We start from the raw sequence: 26,179 nt of genomic DNA on the forward strand, positions 1-26,179 counted from the left end.
CGCCCGCGCCTCCGCCGGGGGGCGGCCCCGCGCGCCGCCGGGCCTCGCCGCCATCTTGGCCGCTGCCCCGGGAGCGGGCCGCGCCGGGCCGGGGAGGTACGTGAGGGGCGGCGGGACGGGGCGGGGGGCTGCGGCTGAGGGGAGGTGGGGGAGAAGGGCTGGGGGACAGCGCTTAGCCGGGCAGCGGGGCAGCCCCTGAGGGTGCCTGGCTCTCCGTGTGTCTGTGTATAATTCGCTGTCCGTTTGGGGGAAGCAGCCGGTACTTGGCGGATCGCCCTGTACGCGTGTCCAGCTGAAGCGGGGCCGCTGTGGGGTACGCCCTGAAATGCGAGGCAGCGGTGGGGTGGCACCATGCGCCGGGAGGTGGTTACGCCTAGCTGTCAGGGGAAAAGGCCTGCGGGAGGGAGGACGCAGGAGCTGCCTTGCCTGGCCATACCTGAAACCTGCTGCCAAGCCACGCTGCGATGGGGCAGGGGACAGGGGGCCTGCCCGAGCGGTGGCACCCAGGCCACCTGAATCTCTCTGCAGGGTCAGTGCTGCAAACCTGGCGGTGCTGATCACGCAGTACTTGTTTAATTAGCAAGGGTTCTCGTGAGTGTTAGCCTCTATAAGGTGCCCTGGAAATTAATCCATTATAGCCCATCGCTGCACTGCGCATCCTTCCTGCCTTGTTCAGTACAGCAGGGCAACTGGGGGAGGCTGCAGCTTCTTTTCCTTTGTTTCAGGGATAACCTGCTTTGACGTATGCGTTCACCGTTTTTTCAGCGTGCCGAATGGTCGTAACCGTTAGGTGTTGATCTGACCGAAGGAACGACTTCATTAAATATAGCTATGGTATAAAAAAACAGGCAAAAAAAAACATACCTGAATAATGAAAATTTGTGTTCATAGAAGGCAGACTGCAATATGGGTGCGGAAAAGCTATTTTCCAGGAAAAGCACAAGCTAATTGAATTACTCATGCAAGAGGTAAAATGATAGAAGTACTCTTGTACAAAAGGAGTATGCCAACCACGAGACTGATTCAGCCAGCAGTTCCCAGCAGTTAAAAGCCTTACTGGTATATCACTGTAAATATCTGGGATTTAGTCTGTGGTATCTTGGGTGTTGGGTAACTCAAAAACCACAAGCAAACCTAGATTTGGAAGAAAATGAGACAAGAAGATTATTTCCGTGCACATACCTGAACGTTCCTCACTTATGGCAAATTAAACATTAAGACTTCTCCACTTCCTCTGGTACTCGGTTTTGCTTTCCTTGTCCAGAAAATAAGTTTCCAGTTGTGCAAAATAGCTAGGTACCAGTTAAGTCCCAGTCACTCCTTCAAGCAGCGCTCTCCTTATGAGCAATTCTGCATTAAGCAACCTTAGAGAAATGTTGTCATGAGAATTTCTGAAAGAGAGATTGGAGTTCATGAGGTAGAGGGGCCTGAACAGCAGGTGACAAGTGGCAGCTGTACATCACAGCTGTAAAAATGGGAAGAAGCCAAATTAAACCTTTTTACAGTGTAGTTTCTTCCTCTTGCTTTATTTTCAGCCAACTTACTTCCTGTACAGCTTTACTCTATATTAAACTTAGTTAATACACAAAAAACACGCGATATCTGTTTTATGCTCATTCAGTGTACGTGCGTAAGAGGCTGCTCTTTAGCAGGAACTTTTTGGAAGATTCATTAACACTCAAAATTCTGGATCCTGATTTTATTCAGATATGATGGTAGAATTAACGAGTACAGCTCTGTTCTCTTCTTGTGGAAGAGAAGGTAAATAAAAATGGGTGTATGCCTTCTTTTACTGTTTGAACTTTGGACTAGTTGTGTCAGAGTGCACGTATGTTAGGGAGAGCTGTCGTTTACAGCAGGGCTGCAGTGGTGCCTCTTGGCTCAGGTCTAGTATTTCAGTAGTGCATGGCTTTGTGGTCCTGTGCTGTCCTTTTGTGAACTTTGAGTGCCTCTTAAAATAGAGCCCATGAAAAAGAGTGGCATAAAGCTGGTGGCACCCTTGCTGCAGCCTGTCAGAGGTACTGGAGCAGTGAACTGGAAGAGCAAGTCAGAAAACGTTTTTCCAAATAACTACTTGAGAGGGGGCTTTTGTGTCTTGTGATCAAATCCTGCTCCCTTGGCCATTCAAAGTTCTTGGTGGTTCTTGGAGCCTACCTATCCCATCGGTCTGTTCCTGAAGCTCCTGGTGATGAGATAGTGACCTGACTGTGTCAATTTGGTCTGCTCTATGTCTTTATTCAGTAATGCTTTCAGAGAGTGAATTTTTTAAATGGTCCATTAGTAGTCCTAGTTTGGACATAAATTGTATTAGAAATGCTCCATCTTCATGTAAAAACGTAGTTGCAGCAATTAATTTTTAATATTATTTTTTTCTGGGAAACTTTATTGGGTTTTCAGCTTTTACAGTGAAACCTTCTGTTCCTGCAGATCTCCGATGGAACCACAATTATTCAGTATCTAATATTGTTTGATTATTCTGAATCTAATATTGTTTTGTTGGCAAGAGATGGAACAAGCTTGCCAGCATTTAGAAGATTTATACTGAATTGTACAGAGGCGCCATGCAAGTATATTACTGGAAAGTTGATCAGTCAGATGAAATGCTGCACAAATTGTTAGCAGGATGTGATTTTTTTGGTATAAATACAGAGGAAGTTGGAGAGGCTGTTCTGGACACTAAATACTGATTTAAGACAACGTCAGAATATTCTCTGAGGACTGCTTCCTTTCACAATCAGTTCCAGAAAGTCAGTAACAAGATTTTAAGCAAGAGGGAAGATAAATAAATGTACACTGAGTATCTGGGAAGCAAAGTGTTTCATCTTTAATAGGGATGATTTTGCTTATGAGATGTACATCTAAGGGGTTATTGCACAGACACCAGCACTTGATGCTGTTAGGTGACAGCTGAATTCGTTCTGAGAGTTTTGCTTGAGTAACAAAGAAAAACACCAGGCAGTTCTTTAGAAGGGATGCAGATACATTTTCACCCTAATATGTAGATGCCTTAAGCTGTGGGCATCTTATAAATGAGAAGATTAATGACAGCTTCAGTAGCAGCAGTAAGATATGCTAACAGCAATAGGAACCCTCCAAAAAATAAAAACAAACAAAATAAATTACAGAGCATTCTCATTTCAGTAAGATCTGAGGCTCACAGCTACTGCTGTTGTGTCCGGCTAATTGTATGTTCAGAGCTGTCACATGGGCTGTCTTGTAAATGTCACTGAAGTGTTCAATAGGACTTCTCCTCGTTAGGTTTGCTATTTTAAGAGTCGGTGAATGGGGCTGGGGAGGAGGGAAGCAAAAGTTGTTTGGTTTTGCCACATCTGTGGCACATTTGTGACCTATCTTGAGTTTATTGGAAAAAGCCAGCTTAAACTACTGATCAGCTCCTTGTGACAAAAATACTAACTTTGAAGTAGAAATAGAATCATCTATTTGAACTTATTTGTTTCTCCAGATTACTTTGAGCATTTGATTACTTTCCATTCTCTTAAGGGCTTGTTACCAGAAGTTCATTTGCACAGATACATAGCAGAGGCTCAGGCAGTCTGCTCCCATTAATCCTTGTGCCCTTTGGAGCAGCTCTGCCAGATGCAGGGGACGTGGGAGCTCCGGAATATTTTCCAGTGATGGTTCCATATCGAGCCCTGTTCAGTAATGCTCTAAAGGGCATTGCAGAGGTCAGTGACAAATTCCTCAGGTCCTGGTTTTCAGAGTTCTGGCTGTAATTCAGCTCAGTGTCAGGGAAAAGCAGCTGGCAACAGCATTTCTGCATTAGTTAAATTCTAGAGTACTTGGATGTAGCTAAGGACAAGCACATACAGGCAGTGTTTTTCCCATGATCACAGCTGTTCGAGCTTTCCAACCAGCTCCACTTTTGTCTCGTAAGCCTGCTGTGATTTCGGTCCAGATGTTTCTGCCAAGAGATGGGGAAAAAAAAAGTGAAATTGCAAAATCCAGATTTAGTCAAAAGAAAAGGCATAGAGTTGGAAATAGCATATTTGAAGACATCTAAGTTAAAATGCTCACTTCTTCTTTGAGGATTTCATATTCTGGTAGGGTGGAAATGACCCCTTAGAGCCGTGAGGAATTTCCTAGCTCAGAGTCTTAACAAGGATGGGAGCGAGGTCTGCAAGAAGAAACCACAAAGCCTGTGCTGGGCTCCTTGTTGCTGCAGTGACTGGAAGATCTCATGCAGTCAGGCAGTAGTATTGAAGGATATCAGCCTATTAAACATTACCTTGAATGTCTTCCTCTGGACTAAAGACGCAAATAATAAACCACAAAGTCCTTCAGTCTGCTTCTTAGGTGGCCTAGAAGCAGTGAGATGGGAAGCACGTCCTTTTGAAGGACATCCTTTATTTTACTCAGGGTGTTCATGTGCTGCCCTCTCAAAGTGGTATGTATATGTGTCCACTGCTGCAGAGGCACTCCCCTGGTTCTTAAATTCCGGTGGTGTGCTTTAGCTGCTGTATTTTAAACCAATGGACTTTGATTGAAGACCTTTACCCTACATGTGTCCCAGTTCCTAAGCTTTGCTCTTTGCCCACTGGTAGTTACTTGACCTAATGGTGTGAGGAATCTTACTGTTACTAGAGTGATTTCTTATGTTTAGCTTTTCTAATCTTTTTGTCTTTGCAAATCTCAAGTTCTGACGGGGTAGAAGGACAAGGTTAGATAATGAGAAAAATTCAGGGATGTCTACACGTCTTAAATGAATTCTGGCAGCCAAAAAGTAGAGTAGCTGGGAAATCTTCGGTATTGGAAGCACTGTAAGTAATTTTTGTTAAATCTTACCTTATAAATGATATTTTTGTAGTAGTACCAACTGCAAGGTAAACAACATCATATCCATCTTTATCTGGCTGGTGCCAGTTGTTTGACAGCGTGTGGGATAAATGAGATGGGTTAGTCTTGCGATGCTCTACGAGCTGCTTTATTATGGTCAGCACTGGCAGAGAAGCGTACAAATGAAGCTGCCTCTTACTGATGGGGCAGGCCGTGTGCCCATGGGTACTGGGGTGCAGAACGTGTGTACAAGCTGCAAGGCTAGAGCTACAATTTTCCAGGGCACTTCTAATTAAGTTTCTCATTAGCATACTGCTAAAGCCTGTGAAGGAGGAAGGAGCATGTGAGGGGCTGTGAAGGGGACTCTTGCTCTAAAAGCAAAATCATTAAGGCTCATGGGACATTCTGTAACACATACAAGAGGACAGGGAAGGCAGCTAGGTGGGAATTTACTTCTCAGTTTCCACAGATGCTGTAAGGCCATAATCTGCCAGGCACGGCCCCCTGGGTCAGTTTGCTTTTCCACCTCGCCCCAAGGCTGCATAAAGTCATGAACGCAGCTGGCGTCTGGGCATCTGGGGCCGATGAGTAAATAGGGGCAGGGGTCCAACGCCACCGCCCCTCTGGCCATGAGGGCACTTCCTCCATGGCACATAGGTCACGGTCTGATACTGTGAGTGGGATTGGTTGCCAGAGAAGAGGCTCTGCCAGCAGCCACTTCTCGAGCTGGGAGCCAGCTGCAGGCAGAGTGGGGCAGCGTGGCGGCGCATAGGTCGCGATGTTGGCGTGCTCCACGGCTGTGCTCATTGGAAATGCGGCATAACGAAGCAGTGGCTTCTGACCTAGAACCGGTGTGAACATTCACAGCAGGACAACTGCTAGGGATTAAAACCACCGTGTGACCCTCGCAGGGGCAGTGCCAGCCACGCTGCGGGTCGGTCCGGGGCTGAACGCCCCCACCCAGCTTGGGGCGCATGCACTGGGAATGGGGGTTTACGGCCGGTAACAGATACACTATTGTATCCATTTTAAAATGTACAGAGAACTATTCTAAGCTTTACAGCTGATCACCTTCATATGTTTGGCTGCCTTGGCGTGGAACAATACTGACATTCAGCGGTTGATTATGCTCAGCGCCGCTGTGCGGCTATCCAGGAGATTTTGGAGGGTTTTAATGTTCAGCGCTGGCTAAATTCAGAACATGTTTAGTTAAACTGGAAAGCATTGTGTCAGGGCTCCTTTGTGAGAATGCTGTGCTCATAGTATAAAAATTGCCTGTCTGTTTTTTAGCAAACTAAATTCGAGATTAGTTTGGTTCAGAAAAAGTATAGTAGAAATATGCAATGGTGTCACTTTGTAGCTTTGTTTTCTTTCTCACTTTTAAACAAATTGGCAATCACCAATTCCAGAGTAACTTCCCCTTATGTGCTGCATTGGTTTAATTGGATTTTTCAGTCCACATATTGGCCGCGGGTCTTCTGCTTACCACTAAGGACAGCGTGCTTTTGACAGGAGTTGCCTCGGATGTGGTGCAGTCCCAGTGGGCCCACTGATGCCTTGCTGTCATCTGCCCTCCTCCCCTGCACTAGATGTAGCGCTCTCTGGCAATGCAATAGCTTGCATCAGGAAGCTGATTTGATCGGAATCTCCTTTTTCTGAGTCAATTTATGACCAGACCAGTTTCCTAATATAGGTAATTGCAGAGCTGCAGGCATGGTAATATCGATACTTGGAAGGCAGCAGGGCTGAATAGCCGGCGGCAGCTTCTTCAGCTGCAGAGAGTTTATGCAGGATGCAAGTACCACTTCAGCTTACCTTCAGCTTGAGGAGCCTGTGCTTGGCTTAAATTTTGATTGCTTTGTTTTCTAAGCCTGAATTTAAACTTGGACTTAATTTTGCCAGAGTGTGGGTATGCTGAAGGTCAGCCAAAGCTTTATGGCTTTATAGCTTCCATAGCTTTAAATACAGCTTTATAGCTTCCATAAGCTGAACCCTCATAGCGTTTGCCTCTTGTACAGATGTGGAGAAAATAGTTGATTCACTTTGGTTTGAATCAGTAACTCTGTTCACTTACTGTCGCGTTGGAAGTTGAGAAGTAGACTGGGAATTAGTTTTTTAAAAAGGCAGATAAGCTGCTTTTCCCAAGAATAAAATGAAGGATCAGTGGCTGGGGTATATTATTTGTAAATCTTGAAAGATACAAGAAAAAAAAGCAGTCACATTTCATATCTGCAGCTAATGTCCCCCTTGTTTCATGAGTGAGATAGTTTTTCATTGTATTTTAGAGGCTATTTTTTTCATTTGAAGCAATTTTGTTAGGTAAAACAGTTAAACTTATGTTTTTGTGTACTTCTAATGAATTCCAGTCCTTTGTCCAATTGCAGCTTAGTGTAGATCATAAGCAAAAGACTAATTAGCTAGCAAACAAAAAACATTTTTCTTGTTCAGTAGCTAAAGCTGACAAGCTAATGAGATTGCTCTTCAAGATACCACAATGCTCAGTTACACATGCAGATGTTATGCAAACTCCTCTGCCTCAAGAAAAAAATGAAGCTTAAATCATGAAGTTATCCTTGCATGTTGCCATGCATGTTTAAGTGAGTGCCAACTCCGGATAGTCAGCTTTGTTCTAAGAAGTAAATTACAAATGCCTCGTAGGGATGAAAGTAGAAATCAAGGGTGCTGGCTTCTTGCTTACATTGTGATATATGGTAGCAACTTAATCCATTGTGGATTATTTTGTGGCAGAGCATTCCTTAAACTAAGATTTTTTATTTTTTTTTAAAGAGAGCAGTATCCTAAATTCACACTGCATATTAGTAAACAATAGCCATAATAAGAAAGGGAATGTGGGAGAAGAAGTAATGTTAATCCTCAATTCCTTTTGTTTATTTTAACTTCTCTGAATGTGTTTCCAACAGAAAATGATCCACAGCCTGTTTCTTATAAACTGTTCTGGTGATATATTCCTGGAGAAGCACTGGAAGAGTGTTGTGAGCCAGTCTGTGTGTGATTATTTCTTTGAAGCTCAGGAGAAAGCAATCGATGTCGAGAATGTGCCTCCTGTCATCTCAACGCCACATCACTACCTCATCAGCATCTATCGGGAGAAAATCTTCTTTGTGTCTGTCATACAGACAGAAGTGCCACCGCTCTTTGTAATTGAATTTCTGCACCGAGTAGCAGATACTTTCCAGGTCTGTCTCTGTTACATAATATTAAAATTGAAATAAGTCCAAAGGAATTTTGGTATGAATGTCTTTTAAAGAAAGGTAATAAACTATCCTGCCCATGACTTTCCCCTTTGCAGTTTTTAAGTCAGTTGCTGGTTTATAGAGTACAAAGGAATAGAATTATTTTGTGTATTCATTTGATTTATAGAGACCAGCACGTAAGCACTAAAACCCAAACGCCAGTTTGTAAAAGCTGCCTTTTGTCTGTAACTTTTGTACTGTTCGTGTTATATAGATAAACTAGAAGGAGCATGCAGTCATGGAGCAGTCAGGAAGGAAGGAAGAGATGTGAAATGAGAGTCAGTTTTCAACTTCTTTGACAGCCATGGTAAATAAAGGAACCTCTCTGAAAATTGGGCATTGCCAGAAGGTAGTTTCCGTATTTTACAGCAGTCTTCTAACTGAAGACTTGTTAATGTTCACAGACGGGAGAACCCTTGGGACATATATACTTAGTAAACCAGATTACATTGATTTCACTGTTCACACTGTCTTTAATTCTAATTAGATGATAAGTGTGACCTGAACATATGATCCAGTCACAGTATAGAAGTAGCTTTTCAGCTTAGGCACTAAAGTTCCTTGAGATATTGGAAGGTAAACCGGAAAAAAAAAAGGCAAAACATTTTAAGAGGAATAAAAATCCTTCCCTTTATAATCTCTGATTTGTTTAGGATTACTTTGGCGAATGTTCTGAGACTGCAATTAAGGACAATGTAGTTATTGTGTATGAACTTCTGGAAGAAATGTTAGACAATGGCTTTCCACTGGCAACAGAATCCAACATACTGAAGGAACTGATTAAGCCTCCCACAATTCTGCGCTCCGTTGTCAACTCCATCACAGGTAGGAAAATAAACTTTCAGAGGTGACGGTCAGCTTAAAAGCAAAGCCCCATCATGCTTTGTAGCTAAAAGATAATATCTTATTGGCGTGACTGTGTAAGGTGAGGCCACTGTCGATTGAGGCTGGCTGAGTAAAAGCAGCTTCTTCCTTATTTGCAGTTTATGCGTGGACTCTTTGATATCCCCATGACACTGCTGGTCCAGCCACAGCTGCTGAAGTCCCTCAGGAATAGCAGTTCTCAGCTCAGACAGCACATACTGGAGACAGGTGCTCAGGGAGTGGTACAGAGCTAGCCCAAGCCTTGAATAACTGAGGGGCACTGGAGAAGGTTATATGTACTATAAGAAATGATTGTATAAAGGTATATTACAGCTATTTAATAAATCTTTGCTGGCTGGGAACAGATACCCTGTCCTCAGCCCCCCGCCACCCTCAGCACCCATCATGCTCGGTGCTAGTTTTGGGCTGTTGTAAACGCACACGTCTTGCACTGACAGAGCCACGTGTCTGTCAGCTGAGCTGGTGGAATCTGCTGGTCTGGCAGGCGGGAGCAAGGGAGGTAAGCCATGAGGTGTCACATGGGGCCGAAGATATGTGAGATGTTTGCCCGTACATTGTGTTGGAGACGGGCAGTAGGTGTGCTGCAGGGCCATGCAGAGGCAGTGCTCAGAGGAGTTGGTCTTTGGGGTAGGGGTAGCACACGAGGTTTAATTTTTTGATACAGTCTCATTGGTTTTAAATAGGGTTGTGTTTATTGTGTGGTGGTTTTTTTCCTGAAAAATGATGGGAGCAGTTACTTTATAACCATGTAGCTCAGGAAGCCCTTTTCTTGCACTGGGTGGTGGTAAGAGCTGGGAGCTGAGGGTGACAGCAAGGCAGGCAGGGGCAGTGGCCTCCCTGACAAGGAGCCAGGAAGTTGAGCCAACAAGTCAGGGCCAGATCAGAGCTGGAGATAATAACAGGGCCAGCTACAGATCAGCGATCACTGGGTAAATCCATCATGATGAGGCAAGTCAAGCTAGAAAGTTCAGTCTGTGGCCAGGATCTGGATCAGTGGGGCACGTGGTCAGGCACAGATGTGGCTGTCATGTCCCTGCTGGTTAGCTCAGGTGGGCACCAAGAGTGACAGCCTTGGTTTAACAGTAGCTCCAAAGTGAAAGGAGTAGAAGCCCTCCCTAAGGCTTCTTCCAGGTCTTTCTCCATAACAGCTCTTATCAGCAAATTAGTTGTGAAAGCAGTGAGCTAGAACACCAAGAAGATGGGAAAAGTGTACTCAGAGCCTTTGTAGGGAGCTATGATCTGTTCAGCTGTAGTGATGAAATCCTCTGGAGGATCTACCCTTCCATCTACTGCTACTCAGCCCTGCCACTGACCTGAGCTTTGTATTTTGCCGAGCACAGTATAGAATTTGAAAGCTCTAAGTCTGGATGCATCCATAAAGTTTGTTCATGTCACCTAACAAATTAAATTTTAGTGATTTGGGTTTTAGTTTGCAAAACCCGGGGCTCAAATCCTACTTTGATTCTTAATTGTGGTCATTGCAACATTCTGCTTGTAATTATTACTGATTTTGAGTTCTTTTCCATTTTTAAGGCAGTAGTAATGTGGGTGACACACTTCCCACCGGACAGCTGTCCAACATTCCTTGGCGCAGAGCAGGGGTAAAATACACAAACAATGAAGCCTACTTTGATGTCATTGAGGAAATTGATGCAATTATAGACAAATCAGGTAAGATGCCTTGAAAACTCATTTTTGTTTGTTGACTGTGTCTACGTTTAACCATTAATGTTTAGAGAGACAACAGTCCACTTTCTTTTGCATTTGTTTTCTATGCATGAATTTGTTTTAAATAGGAATATATGACCAATTTAAAATGACATGCCCAAATGTATTCCTCTAGTTCACCTTAAAAGAGCAATATGCTTAAATAACATACTGTACACCTACAAGAAATATTCTGTACTTAGATATTTTCTGATTGCATATTGTTTGTCTCCTGAGATACAAATGGAAAAAAATACTTCATTTTAAATGTGATGGCAAAACTATCTTCCCATAGTTCTTGCCAATAATCTATCACCTTGCTTGTGGGCCCTCCAGTGAATGAGATAAAAGAAGTCATCAGCTTTCCTCCAATAGCAAGACAAAACTTGTTCAAGGATTGCTGGAAAGTGTTGTTTTTCTTGTGTATAAACTAGAGTTTCTACGTATCTTCTAAAAGAACCTTTGCTTGTAGGACTAATTAGTCCAGAGTCCTGCTCATGCCTTTCTCCCCTTATAGGGCACTTAAGAAAATGACCCTTTTCTGGGTACAGTGCTTAGTAGTCTTGTTTTTGTGTTTTCTTTTGGCTATAGATTTATTTAACATCCATGTGAATAGGTACTCCCCTTGTTAACCAGGCCGTATTTGTGAAAGCTAAAGCTGATGACAGCTTGTGCTTTGTGGCACACACTTACTGTTTTGATATTGACTGTTTTCATGGGCTTCAGCTTCCCTGCACCTCTATGAACTTCCCCCTTTTTCTGGAGACAGTAGACAGGGGCCGACGAAAGGAAGATTCAGAGCTTGCATATTCTGAAATTTTTATTCACACGTTGCTTGCAACCACTTCAGACATACCCAGTACAAGTTCTTTGTAACAGCTTGCAAAGGTATCATTAGCTGATCTGGAACAAGATGTTTGCTCTGGTTGCTGTGCAAGCTGCCCAGGCCACAGGTAACTGGAATGACCTTTCCTATCTCTGCTTGGCACGTTCCTGAGTGTTGTGCAAATGTCATCTGTGCCGTCTAGCTGCACTCAGGTTTGTTAGGCCCTTGATTATATGTTAAGTGAGGTGTCTTTTTTTTTTTTTTCCTCCTCCTACAGGTTCCACAGTCTTTGCAGAAATCCAAGGTGTTATTGATTCGTGTATTAAGCTCTCAGGAATGCCAGATCTTTCTCTTTCTTTCATGGTAAGTTTAGCAGTGTGTTTGGCCATTTTAATTGCTTAAGATGCATTTTTCTTAATGAACAGAATTAAACAAGTGTGAGAGCACTACTATTACTTGATATGTTAAACAGGAAAAATAATACATCGAGTTCTGAATTGTATTGCAAAAATTGCTGCACTTTTCAGTAGTTGGGATGGGATTTATCTGTACATAAAAATACGCTTGTGGGAACTGCTGTGTCATGTCGGACCAGAAATGCGTCTAGCTCAGTAATGCATCTCAGAAAATGGCGAGAGAAGATATTAAGAGTATAAAAAGCAGGAACTGTGTAGTACTTCAGTAGTTAGTTCGAACTGCTGATATTTTATGAGATTCTACTTACCACTTTACCACTATTTACAGAATCCAAGGCTGCTGGATGATGTCAGCTTCCACCCATGTATTCGATTCAAACGCTGGGAGTCTGAAAGAGTCCTTTCATTTATTCCTCCTGATGGGAATTTCAGACTGATCTCCTACCGTGTCAGTTCACAGAAGTATGTTTTGGTTTAGACATACTGGTTCTTTACATACTCAGATGGAAAGCATTAGATAACTGTAACTGCAGATTTCTGCTTGTTAAGGGGTGAATTTGCATTATTGTCAAAAAATGCGTTCTCAGATTTTGTCTAATCTGGTGGTGTGTCCCCACTAAAACAAGAAAACCGAGTGTCAACAAGCTGCTGATAGTGAGCAATCATTTTTCAGCGGGATAAACCATGCGTGGTAATAATGCAGGGCTAATAGCCCTGAGTTATTCCTGGTACTCAAGGTTGCTGCTAGATGCTTTGTGGCTAAGTTTCTGTGTAGACAAAGGATTCATATCTTCATAAATAGAATAAAGCAAAAAAGCCAAAAAGTCTTAATAATACTGTCGTCTCTTCTCAGCTTGGTGGCAATTCCTGTATATGTGAAGCATATGATCAGCTTTAAGGAGAACAGTTCTTCAGGAAGATTTGATGTTACCATTGGACCAAAACAGAATATGGGGAAAACAGTAGAAGGTGTTGTCATGACAGTTCACATGCCAAAAGCAGTACTTAACATGAACCTCACTGCTACACAGGGCAGCTATACGTTTGATCCAGTTACTAAGGTAAGCCTTAAGTTTTTATTTATTTACCTCAGGGGACATTAGAGCAAGTCCTGCATACTGTAGAGCACTGTTCCAGACATGGCAAGAATCTTTCCCTTCAGCATGTTTATGAATTAAAACCATCTCTTTAAGATTTACTTTTTCAGTCTTAGAGATGCACCAGTTGTGATTTCAGGTTATTTCTGGTATTCCTGGCCCTGCACCTTCACTCGTGCTAATACTCTTCTTCAATGTATGCAGCAGTGTTTGGCTGGTGGTTTCAGCTGTAGTATATTCTCTGAGCTATGATATTTAAAACACACTTAGCTGGACAAAATGCAATAGAGCTGAAAACCAAGAGCCAGAAAAACAGGTGGCAGGAAATCAGGAAAACCTCTTCCACAGAACTGCCTGAAGAGACACAGGAAGGGAAACAGGGTCTGAAAGAGTAGCACGGGAGTCCTGCTTTCTTGCCTCTCAGTTAGGATTTGAGACCTGAATTTCCCAAACCTTGCGAAGCTTTTTTAGACTCCAGGAAATATTTCACTGATAAGTGTTGAGCCAAGCCCTTCTGCTGGCTCTCACAGCCTGTTCTGAGCTTGCTGCTGCCCTTGAAATATCTCAGGCCACATTTGATTTGAATTCTAAGTGAAAGCTCTCTAAGTAACATTTTGTTTTAAAAAGAACAGACCCCGATCTTTTAAGACATAATTCTCAGGGCTACCAGGCTGGTTGCTGTACCCAGCTTGCAAACAAAAAGCTTCATCTGGACTTGGCTTTATAGGTGGTATCCATAAAGGCTACTGCTGCCGTTCTTTCTTTCCTGACAAGGTGTTAACATGGGACGTTGGCAAAATTACCCCTCAAAAGCTACCGAATCTGAAGGGCATAGTGAATCTGCAGTCTGGAGCCCCCAAGCCAGAAGAAAATCCAAGTTTAAATATCCAGTTTAAGATACAACAGCTCGCAATTTCAGGTGAGTGGGTGTAACAGGAAATCAATACTGATGGATAATTAGCTGTAGGAAATGCAGTAGCAAACAGTTAATCTTTTCATTGAAGATGTTGGTCTGAAGTTCGTTTGGTTCTAACCTGACAGCCTTGCTGCCAGACGCTCTTGTTAGGAATTATGAATTGCCAGTTTTGCTCAAGAAAGGCTGTGAGAAACGTACAGAAGAATGGGTTTGTCTTTGTTGACTTGTGTGTTAAACAGAAGCCAACTACACCTTTTAGTGCAGAGGTGATTTAGCATGCTGCTCTTGCCTTGCTATAGCCTTGTACCACTAAAGCCCTGTACAGTGTTCAAAAAACCTGGTGGTTTAAAAACATGCCCTTTTCCTTTCTGGAGCTGGCTAGTTTTTCATCTTCAAACCAACCTGCAAGCAAAATCTTAATGAAATCTCTAGACTAAGGACCAAAAGTATATTTAAATGAAACAAGGCCTCAGCCTGTAAACACTTAAACACGAGTTGTCAAGCTGTAAAATATTTCTGTAAGCAAGCTTTGCAGAACCAAGACGCCAACAGAGCAAACCTTTGCATTTGGATGGAAGGAGGATGGCTGAAACCAGCAGATGAGAATGGGCAGTAGTGCATGTAGTATCCTTTTAGGTAGCTACCAGGTTATTTTGCTTCCTAGACTACTTCAGTAAGTAAGGGTTAGTCCTTGTATGAGAACAGAATCTTATATCTTGCTCTTAAACTTACAATCGATGAGCTTAAATAGAGCAAACCAGTGGCTGGATGCCAAAGGCAGTAGACTTGTGGGAAAGCAGCAGCCAACCTGAAACTGTTAGGTAATTAATAGCTACTGCTGTTCCTTAATTACTAACAGAGGGATTACTGAAGTTATAATTTATTATATGAGAAGACTTCTAAAATTTATCCTCTGCTTCACTGACATTACTGGGAACAAGAGGGCAGCATACATACACATTAGAAGGTGCACTCATCTGTTCAATAGTTCATCCCTCATAAGGAGGATGTGACCTCACTGAGTAAAACTAAACAAAAAAATCCTTTCCCTCCCAGGGAAGCTACGATTAGGTGACAAGAACGGTCCCTTCTGCTGTTTTAAACTACATGAACTTGTGAAAGGGGTAGGAACAAAAACTAGCTTCCTAACTGATCTGAACTTGCTTAAAGAAAATAGGACTGTTAAACAGACAAAGGAGATTTCTAGTATTTTACTTCTAACTTTATACTCTCATTTTTGTCTTTTTCAGGATTGAAAGTAAATCGCCTAGACATGTATGGAGAAAAATATAAGCCTTTTAAAGGTGTCAAATACATTACAAAAGCAGGAAAATTCCAGGTCAGGACATGAGAAGATGCTCTACTTCTAAGAGGAAGTGCCCCTTAAAAAAAATGACTGCTTAGTGACTTATGTTGCTATTAATTAGGTGCCGATTAATTAATAGACACTGATTAGTTTGGGAGCAAAGCATTTGTGCACAGCAGCTCTTAAAATGGAAGCATAGCTTAGTTTTTCTTATTATGGCTTTAAAATGAGGTACCCTTTTTTCTAATACACCTTTACTTTTTTTTTTTTAAAACTCAATTGTTGTGCTGGTGAATCATTTGGTATAGGTGATCCACAAAAAGTTGTAAACATACACTGCCAGATACCAAAGCCCAGAGGCCAAGCACATTATGAAGGCCAGACAGGCCCTTGGAATAGTCTTGTAGTGGCACATTTTGCTGCTGTAGCTGCCTGCAAAGAAAGCTCAGCTGTTCTTAACAGCCAGCTGCAAGTTGGCATTCCACAAAGCATCATGTAATCCCTTCAGAAATAGAGCAGTCGGGCAGGGGTCCCAGAAGGGCCTGGGACATAGCAAATGTCACTCCTGGGAAAGACCTTCTAATGAAGAAAAATATTTTCCTTGCTGTTTACAAGAAATCGCCTTTCCTAAGAAGCGTTTGCCTTAATCAGCTTTCATTTGTGCCATCTGCAGATGAGCTGATAAAAATAACATTCTGCATTAATATGGGAGGTGATTGTTGCTTCAGTAATCTACTTTCTTTCCATTCAATCTCATCATTGTCATTTTTTTTTAATAATACAGTTGCAGAGAGTACGATCTATTTTTTATGTGAAGCCTTTGCTTTGGTTTAGATGTTCCACTTGTTTGAAGTGGATGCCACCAGATTTGTGCCATGTGTATATTGGAGTGTAGCTTTTTAGATAGCACAATAGAAGTGTCAAGTGTATTTAATGGTTGTGTGCTTTAATGTTATGAAATAAAGGGAACTCTACTGCAAACACATTTTCTCTTGTGAAGTATTCGCTATTGTAAACTATTCAAAATGCTCTTAGATAAGAGACATCTGATATACAATTAAGTAATTGAATACCTGTATAGCAATTAAGTTCAGTGAAGAGGTAGCAAAGTTTAGGAAGAGCATTCATGAGCATGGCAAGTAAGCTTTTTTTTTTTGGAATGTGGGATAACTGAAATGTCACCATCTAAACATTAAGGACAGCACAATGATGGTGCAAAGCTGACCAAACAACTTCTTACACACCAGCATAAACTTGCTATCTCTTCAAACCAGTGTGTGCCCAAACACACCTGCCAGGACTCAAACCATACATTTGGGCCTTATGTAACAGGCTGAGAAACCCAAGTCTCAGAATTAAAGAAGAGTGGGATACTGGAGAATCTTTATTTCCTTAATTAATTTGGATTACAAATGGATAAATATGTGCTAACTTGGCTTCAGATGAATAATAGGAACTAAAGTAAGTAGCCAAAATTTCAAATTTTGAGACAAATTAAAAAAAAGAGGGGGAGCTCATCTCAAATACTGGCAGCAAGCCCCATAAGAAGAGAAACTTATACATTCTCTATTAGAAACCTTGGCAATATCAAACTTGACCACAGCCATCTATTCTGAATTTCTGAAATGACAGAAGATTACTGTAGCGACTACTGTAGAAGATTCTGAAATGACAGAAGAGTACTGTACCACTTTTACAAACTAGCACCTGTAAGAAAGCTTTGCATTTGTATAAGCATGTCACTTGGCTGTTAAAAGCCACCAGCCTTCTCACCTACCTTTTTCAGTGGGTGGAACTTGTATCAGTTCGTAGCTTATCCTACAGATCTGCTCCATGTTACACTAAACCGCATCCTTAGGTTAAAGTAATTTTAATAAAAAATCTTGTCTTCAGATCTAACTGCTAGGTCCCAAGCTTAAGTCTGCATAGCTAGAACTGCTCTCTGCATTAGCAGCCTGCGAACACTGCAAGATCTCCTCTCAGCACTGACACCATTACTGACGGAGGTACATAATGCAGTATCAAAAAGAGCTAGCTTTAACACCAATGCTTTGTCAGCGTATTGCAGAACCAGCTTCGCTCAGCCACCAGGGAAGGATACACAAAGCTTCTGTCTCTGGAAGAGCTTCAATCCGCACTTCATAGGGCCGCACCAGAAGTCACCATCAACAGTTTCACTTACCTGGGAGGAAAGGCGCTCTGAACACAAACCACGTTTCCCTCAGGGAAATGGTTTTCGTCGTGCGGGGCTAATGCCTTTTGCTGTGGGTGTGTTGGGTCCTGCCGTTTCCCCAAACACAGGAACATCAGCTGCACTGTTTGTAATAGCAGGGACTGGGTTCATACCCTGCCCACTAACAAACTGTGCCAACACATGTATGAATAGCACAGCTTAAGGAACAGAAGGATGTCATTACTGAGGATTTTTTAGAGCCAGCTTTTGATAGCCTGTGTTGACAAAGGTGACTGTCTCAGAAGTTGTCATCCTCCTTCAGCTACGGAGATAACTTTGCTAACAGCATGCAATCTGTGATTTATCTAGTATTACTAAATCCTAGGTGCCTTCTGCCACTGTTGGACTACGTTCTGTCCCACATCACCACAAAATGTTGGTTCTGTGACATTACAGTGTTAATGTGTGAATGCTGACGGAATTTTTTAAAAACAGAAGCTTTATATGAATGGTTGCAAGAGGTTCTGTGACAGAAACAAGACACTAATTCCATGCTATTGCCTTCGCATTCAAGTTTGCCAAGTAAAATTCAGATTTGATTAAGTGTTAGCCAGAATCACACTTCTTCCTTTACTGACAGGGTCAGGCAAATCCCATTTCAAGTTTTCAGAACCTTGGTTGGTGCTTCTAGAACAGACAACCCATCAGGCCTGTGGAACAAGTCCAATCTTCTCCCATTCGTTCTTTTGATGGTTAGTTTTACTGGCAGTGAAGACAAAAACAACTGCTTTTCATTCTCTTTTCTGTTTCAGCAACTGCACATTTTCTGTTCAAAAAACATAATTTTGCTTTAGCACTTCTGCTCTTTAAGAGCTGTTTGCCCTTTTTGCTGTTACAGTATTATCACTGTTCAGTTAATACAAGCTGACATTTTGTACAAATGCATTTTTATTGTTTTAACAGAACCAAAGAAAAAGGTTGAAAACGTTAGACTATACAACACATTTTGGTTTATAAACAAAGTTTTATAGTGGTAAAACATTTCTAAATGACATTCATGGTCTTTTTTTCAAATTTCTGCTGCATTTCAGCTCTGAAGACCAATAGTGTTCAAAAATCAGTAATTGCATAAGGTGAACGAGTATCTCAGCTTCTACAAAACAATTTAAGAACTTACAGCAAACATTCTGGAAGAATATCAAAGGCAACCATGATTTATAACATTCCTGCAAACATTACTCAATAAACAAAAAGTGATCTTTGGCATAAACAATTATGTATTAAAGGCATTAGTAATATTGCATTAATATCAGTCAAGCAACTAAACAGTGATACTAAAAAGAAAAAAAAAAACAGAAGCTTGAAAGAGGGTTTGGGGGGGCTGAGAGGGGTGGGAGTGTGAGGAGTATTGAAATGCAGGAAGACTTTAGAAAATCCCTTAAAAATAACCCCTACCTATTCAGTGTTACTTACTATTAAATAGAAATTACTACATTACTATTACGTTAGAGATCTGGTATAAACCAACCAAACGCAAGACATTCAGGTTAAGGCTCTGGCACTCCTTCCTTACTCCTCCTGTTCCAGGTAATCACAGGAAGAGAATACTAAGGAAAGATCCTAAGTACCATGTGTTTCATAAGACCCAGACACCAGGAGTGAGTTGAAGATGAAGACACGCTTTTTCTTGCTCAGGTCAGTTAGTTTGAGGCAGATGTATTATAATCACTTCCCTTTTTAGATAACAGTGCAATGAAGGGGTAGGGGGAGAAAGTCTGAGTGTCACGAACAGGCAAGGAACAGCTGACTGTTCTCTCTTTTCCTTTAAGTTGTGGGAAAAAAAAAAAATGAGTCTAGTAAGGGCACTATATTAAAGGTCATGCAACAACTTTCAGCAAATGAAAACTAAGAGGACATTATGAGGTCCAAGCTGATTTGGGCACAAGTTTGCAAATGCTCCTTGCAAATGTCTGGAGATCCATTCTAAAACTGTAATTCCCCCCATCTGTCAAATGTCAATAGACAATGGAGCAAATAAACTAACTATATATAGGAAGGCATGTTAAATAATGGAAGGATAAAAACTTTTGAAGCCTATTTTATCAAGTGTGTTTTGTTTTTTTTTTAAATATAAAGTAACACGTTCAATTTACTAAGACTTCAAAAACTGTTGATTTCCAAACTCCAAATATGTTTTACTCAGATATTTTTACTGATTTTGTTTAGCATTAGGAACCGCTCTTTGTTGGAAGCATCTCGCTACCTAAGGAGTTTCACATCCAGTGCTTGGGTTTCCAAAAGCTTACACACTATTGCATTGCTGGAAACATGCAGTTGGCAAAAGGTCTTTTGAATTTAATATTCTTAATCTTTTTATTTCCATCCTGAGTGGGTGCAATAACATCAGATGGAAAATAATAATAATTGCATGTGCTTGTGCACATTTGGTTTTTGAAAGGAAAGAGCCCGTGCGCGACATTTTCTGGACCTGGGCATGTAGCTACCTTAAGAGAACCAGATTTTTTCAGCCCAATACATCACTAAATTGAGCAATAAGGAGAGCTGCATGAAGTAGGGACTCCAGCAGTAAGGCTCAGGCTGACAACCGTGTGCTATAAACATCCACCTAGAAGCATTTCAGTACAGCAGAAGTACTGAAATGCATACCTACAGGGTGACAGGAGGGTGACAGACAGCTCCAGTTTTTACTAGAGTAGTGATGCCAAGCAAAAATCAACAGGAAAATAAAAATTAAAAAAAAAATCATTTCAGCAGTGGGATTTTAATCCTCATCTTAGAAGGGCTTTCCCCTTCCAACTCCCTTTTTTCTTTTTAAAAAATCCAAACTTTCCACCACTTCTGAATGGTTTAAGAACAACCAGCTAAAATCCTGTTGAAGAGGTGAATTTTTACATATCCTTGATTGTCCCTAAATCACTGCCAAATAACACTGTTAGTGTCCCAGACTCCCAACACAAGCTTAAAGTGAGGTGCATGTATTATACCATCACATGGAAACTACTGGAATATGCAGTGCATAAATGAAATGTGCTTCTGGGATTACAGATTTCAAGATAATCTTCAAAAGCAAAAAAAAAAAAGATACGAACTGCCTATTATCAGAAACGACTGAGGTGTTTGATATCAAATGTGTTCTGAAGATATTTGAAATGCATTCTCTTATAAAGTCATACCCTTAGAATGGGGCATTAGCATAAGCTAATTTTAAGTTCATGTATACAGCACCTTTTGCTGTTAATAAATCTTCGGTTTCCAAAAAAAAAAAGGCATTTTATGTTACAGAAGACAATACTTATGTGGCTAGTGTCTACTGATACCATGGAGTCTTTCTGACCCAGCGAAGAGTGAATCCAGCATCTGTTCTTATCTTAATGGATGCTGCTTCAGCTTCTCTCACAGTTTCCTTTACAGACTGCATGAGGTTCTGGGCATTATGAACCAACATCTCAGTTGCCTGTTGAAAAAAAAAAAAAAGAAAAACTTCTAATGTATGTGGAAATACCACATTCAGAACCATGCACAACAACTCTCCCAATACAAGCATTTTTAAGTCAGTCTATCTCTGAAAAGTAAATAAATACCAGTGAAGTTTATGTTCACTCACAACACCACTTTCCTGTTTATCACAGTAAATTTATTGACAGTCTGATTAAAAGCTCAATATTTCAGAGCTGAATAATCCCTCAGAAGCCAAAACACAGGATTTCTACTGAAAACATGCCTTTGGAAGCCAGCAGAACAGTAAGGTACTCAAAGATGTTGAGAATAACTATTTTCACTGCAATCCACCAGAGGGTGCTACTACTCCTTCGGCAGTCTGCTCAATTTTTACTTCTTTTCCTAGCTCACTTCGGACTGTTAAAGGAAACTAATAAGTTGTTCACATAAAAAATTGAATCAGAAAAACTTCTTTTTGGCTTGGCAAGGACTAATGTCATTCTGTTAAACTGTACCTTTTGAAACAGCAACCAAGGTGTTAAGTTATCCTTACTAAACACTAGGGTAAGCTTACAATCCTCGTGTTCCCGGAACACATCCAGTACTACGTCGTATCTTTTTACCCATAAAACTGATCAACAGTTCCACTCTACCACCAATTTTTACACCTCTTACCTGTTCTGATTCTTCATCACTGATATTAGTCCTGCCCAGCATGGTAGCTTTGACAGTGGAAAGAATTTTGAGTTGTGTACTGATGGTTGGGATTCGCTCACAGACCTAAAGAATGAGGTTAAAAATGCTTCACATTATGAATTGAACTGATACACTTCCTTTTTTTCAGATTAATTCTTTGTGTTTGTTTTACTGTTAGAAAAAAGAATAAGCACAAAAGAGACCTTGTAACCTTCAAGACTTTCTGACAAAAATTGGTAGAACAACAGAACGTCTTATTTTAAGTGCTTTGGGAATTTTGTGGATGGAATGTACATTTTCCCTTTCTCCATATATTCCTCCAGGGTTTCACCCAGACCTTGACATGTAAAGATGTGATTTGGACGAGAAAAAAAAACTACTGAGTGTTACACTTCTGCTACTATTCTTTGACATAAGAGGAATGAGTAGATGAAATACAATGCAATGTAGACATAGGACAGACCAGTGCTCATAGCACAGTATTTCTCACAGTCTCTTAGGCACTGGCATCTTCTACGCGTGTGTAAACAAATCCTGACTTGGCACAGTATGTACTACCAGGGGATCTAAAAGCAGACTTGGAACTTGACAGAACTTTACAAACCCAGGAGAGATACATGTGCTTTACTTCAACAGCTCCTGCGCTCACTCATACTAGGAGAAGAACAAAGTATTTTTAAGGCATTTACAAGTTAGCTCATTACCTGCAAGAGGTTTGTTCTAATGCGTTTGTCAGTGCATTGCTTGGCCACCTCTTTGGCCAGTCGAGTGACTTCATCTGAGGCCTTAGCAATGTCCTTTGCACACTGAATGAGGGCACGCTTGTTTCCACTACCTCCTCTCACCAGGCGTGACATCTCTGCCATTAGCAGCGCCATTCGTTTGGCAGCAGCAATGATGTCATTACCCTGAAGAAAACAACATCAGTTAGTGTTTGTGCCTGCAAGGAAGCTTCCCAGAGTCGCATCTGAACAGCAGTATACATTTGGGCAGCAACCCTTTCAACAAGTCAAGGATGGAAGAACCATTTGTGAACAAAGAAGAGGTTTCTTCGAGGAACAGGGAGGATCTGCACTACTTATATGTTCATTACATACTTTTCTTCCTAACACTCAGGAGAAAAGCTTGCTTCAAAACTGGAAAAAAAGAAGCGGTAAAGAGAAGTGTTAGTTTGTCCATGGAATAGGAGTTACTGCTTTGCTGGCTATGTTTTAAGATAAAGCATGTTTGTTTGTTTTTTAAGTGTGCTAAATAGCTTATTAAACCAAATAGCACTAATTCAGTTAAATAGTGTAGTCGTAACAGTTGAGCACAAGGTTTTCAGTGGCATCTGAAACTGAAATGTTAAAGAATATGCTGTGCTGCTACCTTGCTATGTTGCTGAAGGATAAATGGAAGATAATCTGTAACATACAAAGGTTTGTCACAGGTAATGTGGAAATGAGATGCAATGTTATTGGTTTCAGTTGTTGGGTTTTACTGGGGGGAGGGGGAAGTGAAGTTTTTTCTTGAAAACAGTTCTTCCTTTTTGACAAATTCTCTCCCTTTAAAATAAAGGCTCTAGAAGGAGAGAAGAATTTGAAGTTAAAAAGAAACTAGAAATATCGTTAAAATTCAGATTTCTTTCATTACATACATCAAATTCTTTCACTAAAGACATAAAGACTTGAGAAATATTTGCAATATGTGAATTAATAAGACCAAAGCAAAAACATTTCTCATACACTGTTCCAGAGAGAAACCTAATGCAAGAAAAAAGCAGACCAAGATGATCAATTGTTAATAGTCTGTTAGTATATTTAGATTCACCTTCATAAGAAGTTGTTAGAAAAGTGTGAAATATTTAGTGCCATGAAGCATTCCTGTTGTGTGGATGACATATTAGCATGGTGAGTTTACTTATTATTAGCACACTCGTTCTTCAGTATAATTCCACAATTAATGACCAATGAAGTCCAGAGCAAGAAGTACACAGTGAGAACCCAACTGACCAAATGAATTCTGTCCCTTTGCACATACTTCCATGACACACTACCAGCCATGAAGATATCTCAAACATGTAATTAAATATTGCACAGATACAGGCGACACAACAAGCTGAACTATTCGTTACCGTGACCTAATATCTAAACTGTTTGCTAGTATAACCAGTTAGGATGCAAGTGACATAACACAAAGCTTTTCCATGTTTTCACGCAGGATGATCAAGAAATTAGGCCCAGTGTCATTTACGAAGCCCTCAAACAAGTTATCCAAGCATCAGAATCTGAAAACGACAAGAACATTTTAAAGCCCTTTTTATTAAAAATAGTTTAGTATATCTCTACATACATACATATGTATAAATACACACACGCGTCCCTAACCTGTGTTTGTTATGACACCAACCTTACGTTTTGCAGCATGCTATAAAAAGTGACCAGTCTTGCAAACATTTGTGCTTAGACAGAAGAGACAGGCTACTTGTGAACATCTGAACCCCCTGTTAGATTTCCACTGTTTTTATACAAACACTGTCTCAATTCAGCAGATAACAGCATTCAGTGAAGCTTCTTCATAAAAGAATTCTCTCAAAACGAGCAATTGCAATACAGCCAAGTGCAAGCCAGCAGTCAGTCCTCTTCAATAAACACTGCCATACAAAGCCATTCCTTGTTCCAAGGTATTTTAATTGATGGCATCAATGGAGGCAAAGCACAATAGACATGTTAAATGACTTCTTGAATACTGTATACTCTGCTGTATCTGGAAGTCATTAAGAAACCATTAACCATGGCTTCCCAGGTAGCCCAAATTAATGAAAAAAGAAAAGGGGGGAGGGAAGACAACCGCTAGTCACAACTTGAGAACTGCCATAACAAAGAGAACAGGCAGATGCAAAGAGAGAGGAAGCCTTTGAATATTAATAAGTGACCCAAATCAAGCTTCAATCTGGCACTGACAGACAGATCTAGCAAACTTGTGAAGCCACTCTCAGTCCTTAAGATGAAGTGCAGGCACGCTTATTCATTCAGAATGATGGGACCCAGCAGGGATCAAGAGTGATGCAAATGTGTCAGCGTTCCAAATGGCTGGATGCACACAGATCAGTCCCGGGGGAGACTCAGGAGTACCTTACTAGACCACTTGGTTGCTTCCCGATGTAGAGACTGAGCAGCAGCCAGAATGGGCTGGTTAACAGGCTGATTGGTTGGCATTAACAGCAGCTCAGGCTCGTAATCATCTTCAATGTCAGAGGGGAGAGTGAATTCAACATCTGCATCATCCTCCTCATCTATATCTACACCAGCCTCAGCCGCTTCATTAACCACAGTCACAGGCTTTGCAGGTGGCAGCAAGGGTGGAGAAACAGGGGACAGTTAGTACGAGAAGCAGAATTTGGTAGAAGAGCATGAACTGAGTTGTTTTAGTGACCAAAACATCCTCTTAGTCTCTCGAGATCTGACAGGACAGGTCTAGGATCAGGTAAGAGGGAGGAGGGGAAGAATACAAGATTAGCAGAAGGAAACAAACATTTCCCCTGTGAACCGAAGTTAACAGAAAAAAATAAGAGGTTAAAATTCAAAGATGCAGTGACATTTTTCAACTCAGCATACAGCTTCTACACGCAGAGGCTGATTTTCAGAACAACATTTTTCTGGCAAGACAATGGTGAAATGAATGGATTTTCTCTTTTAATGAAAGCCGTTTTCACTGGCTTGAAGCAGGCACAGCAGCTGATGACTGTGGTATTTGTGCAGACACAAAGCATGTATGAAAGCCTTTTCACGTATATGTAAGAAGAGATAGCAGCAGGGCCACAGAAAAACCACCAGCACTGTTTGCTGTCAGGAAAAAAAGGATGGTAGTGGTGGTGGGGAGACATTGGAGAAATGAATACTGAATTACTGCAGATAATGTGAAAAGGAACAAAACCAGGTTATGAAAAAAGAAAGTGATACTGAATGTGATGAATGACATGAATATTACAGTTCTTCAAAAAGACTGAAACAGAATTAGTAAAGTAAGAGGATTATGAAGCATATTACACTGTTTTGCCACAATATGTTGTGTCCGTTACCTTTTCAAAAAAGATTCAAGCAAATAAAAGGAGATCACAAAGATGAGGTAAAAGTCATGTAACAGTACAGCCATTTATAACATAACAGCATTTCAATAAAAAAAGAGATATACAAATTTACTAACTGCATTTCTTTGATGAATGTTACATGTCAAACAACCCTTAACAAAAACTATGTTTTTGCAACTGAATTTTGCTTAAGATCTGATCTTTCATAGAAAAACACCTACATCAGTGAAAACATGCAGAAGTTTTTGGAAAAACAAGTTATAGCATTTATATATTGACAAATCGACCCATCTTTGAAGACTTAAATCTAAGTATTAATTCAGTGAAAAGTTTCCAGTATCCCTCATTTTGATGCTAGTTTTGACACAGGAGCCTAACTAAACAAATAAAATTTCATTCTCTCCTTTATTCAAATGAGGGGGGAGGGCAAGGAAATCTAAAGCAATAGGTGTTTGTTTTGTGCTCTGTGAGAATAGGAATACACGGAAGCCCAGAATCTACCCAGTGAAAATGAGTTTTTGTTAAATAAAATAAGCAACAAACTTTAATTATTACAGGAAGGGAGAATGTTATCAAATGCT

The 26,179-nt window shown here is 40.9% G+C and overlaps 2 protein-coding genes across 6 annotated transcripts in view; one reads left to right on the forward strand and one right to left on the reverse strand.

Annotated features, from left to right (window-relative positions):
* Positions 1 to 17: 17 nt before the first annotated feature.
* Positions 18 to 16,186, forward strand: AP3M1 (adaptor related protein complex 3 subunit mu 1). 2 transcript variants are annotated; one of them, XM_035329765.1, is made up of 9 exons: positions 18 to 96; positions 7,716 to 7,991; positions 8,702 to 8,873; positions 10,467 to 10,604; positions 11,744 to 11,829; positions 12,211 to 12,344; positions 12,736 to 12,943; positions 13,754 to 13,898; positions 15,146 to 16,186. In XM_035329765.1, exons 2-9 carry the CDS (start codon positions 7,719 to 7,721, stop codon positions 15,244 to 15,246), a joined length of 1,257 nt encoding a protein of 418 aa, XP_035185656.1. In that variant the 5' UTR covers positions 18 to 96; positions 7,716 to 7,718; the 3' UTR covers positions 15,247 to 16,186. The 2 variants fall into 2 exon arrangements, with proteins under 2 accessions (XP_035185656.1, XP_035185657.1); XM_035329766.1 differs by lacking the exon at positions 18 to 96 and adding an exon at positions 4,632 to 4,778.
* Positions 16,187 to 18,304: 2,118 nt separating this feature from the next.
* VCL (vinculin) overlaps positions 18,305 to 26,179 on the reverse strand; it is a 62,535-nt gene continuing 54,660 nt past the window's right edge. For 2 of the 4 annotated variants that reach the window (XM_035329733.1, XM_035329735.1), the window contains exons 19-22: positions 24,643 to 24,849; positions 22,234 to 22,437; positions 21,509 to 21,613; positions 18,305 to 20,849 (exon numbers count right to left, since the gene is read on the reverse strand). In XM_035329733.1, the coding sequence (XP_035185624.1) occupies positions 20,703 to 20,849; positions 21,509 to 21,613; positions 22,234 to 22,437; positions 24,643 to 24,849 (663 nt within the window). In that variant the 3' untranslated portion in view covers positions 18,305 to 20,702. The remainder of the gene's footprint in view (positions 20,850 to 21,508; positions 21,614 to 22,233; positions 22,438 to 24,642; positions 24,850 to 26,179) is intronic. The other 2 variants (XM_035329737.1, XM_035329736.1) reach the window with 1 other exon arrangement.

The sequence above is a fragment of the Oxyura jamaicensis genome, chromosome 6 (assembly GCF_011077185.1).
Source record: "Oxyura jamaicensis isolate SHBP4307 breed ruddy duck chromosome 6, BPBGC_Ojam_1.0, whole genome shotgun sequence".
In the NCBI taxonomy this organism is placed as follows: domain Eukaryota; kingdom Metazoa; phylum Chordata; class Aves; order Anseriformes; family Anatidae; genus Oxyura; species Oxyura jamaicensis.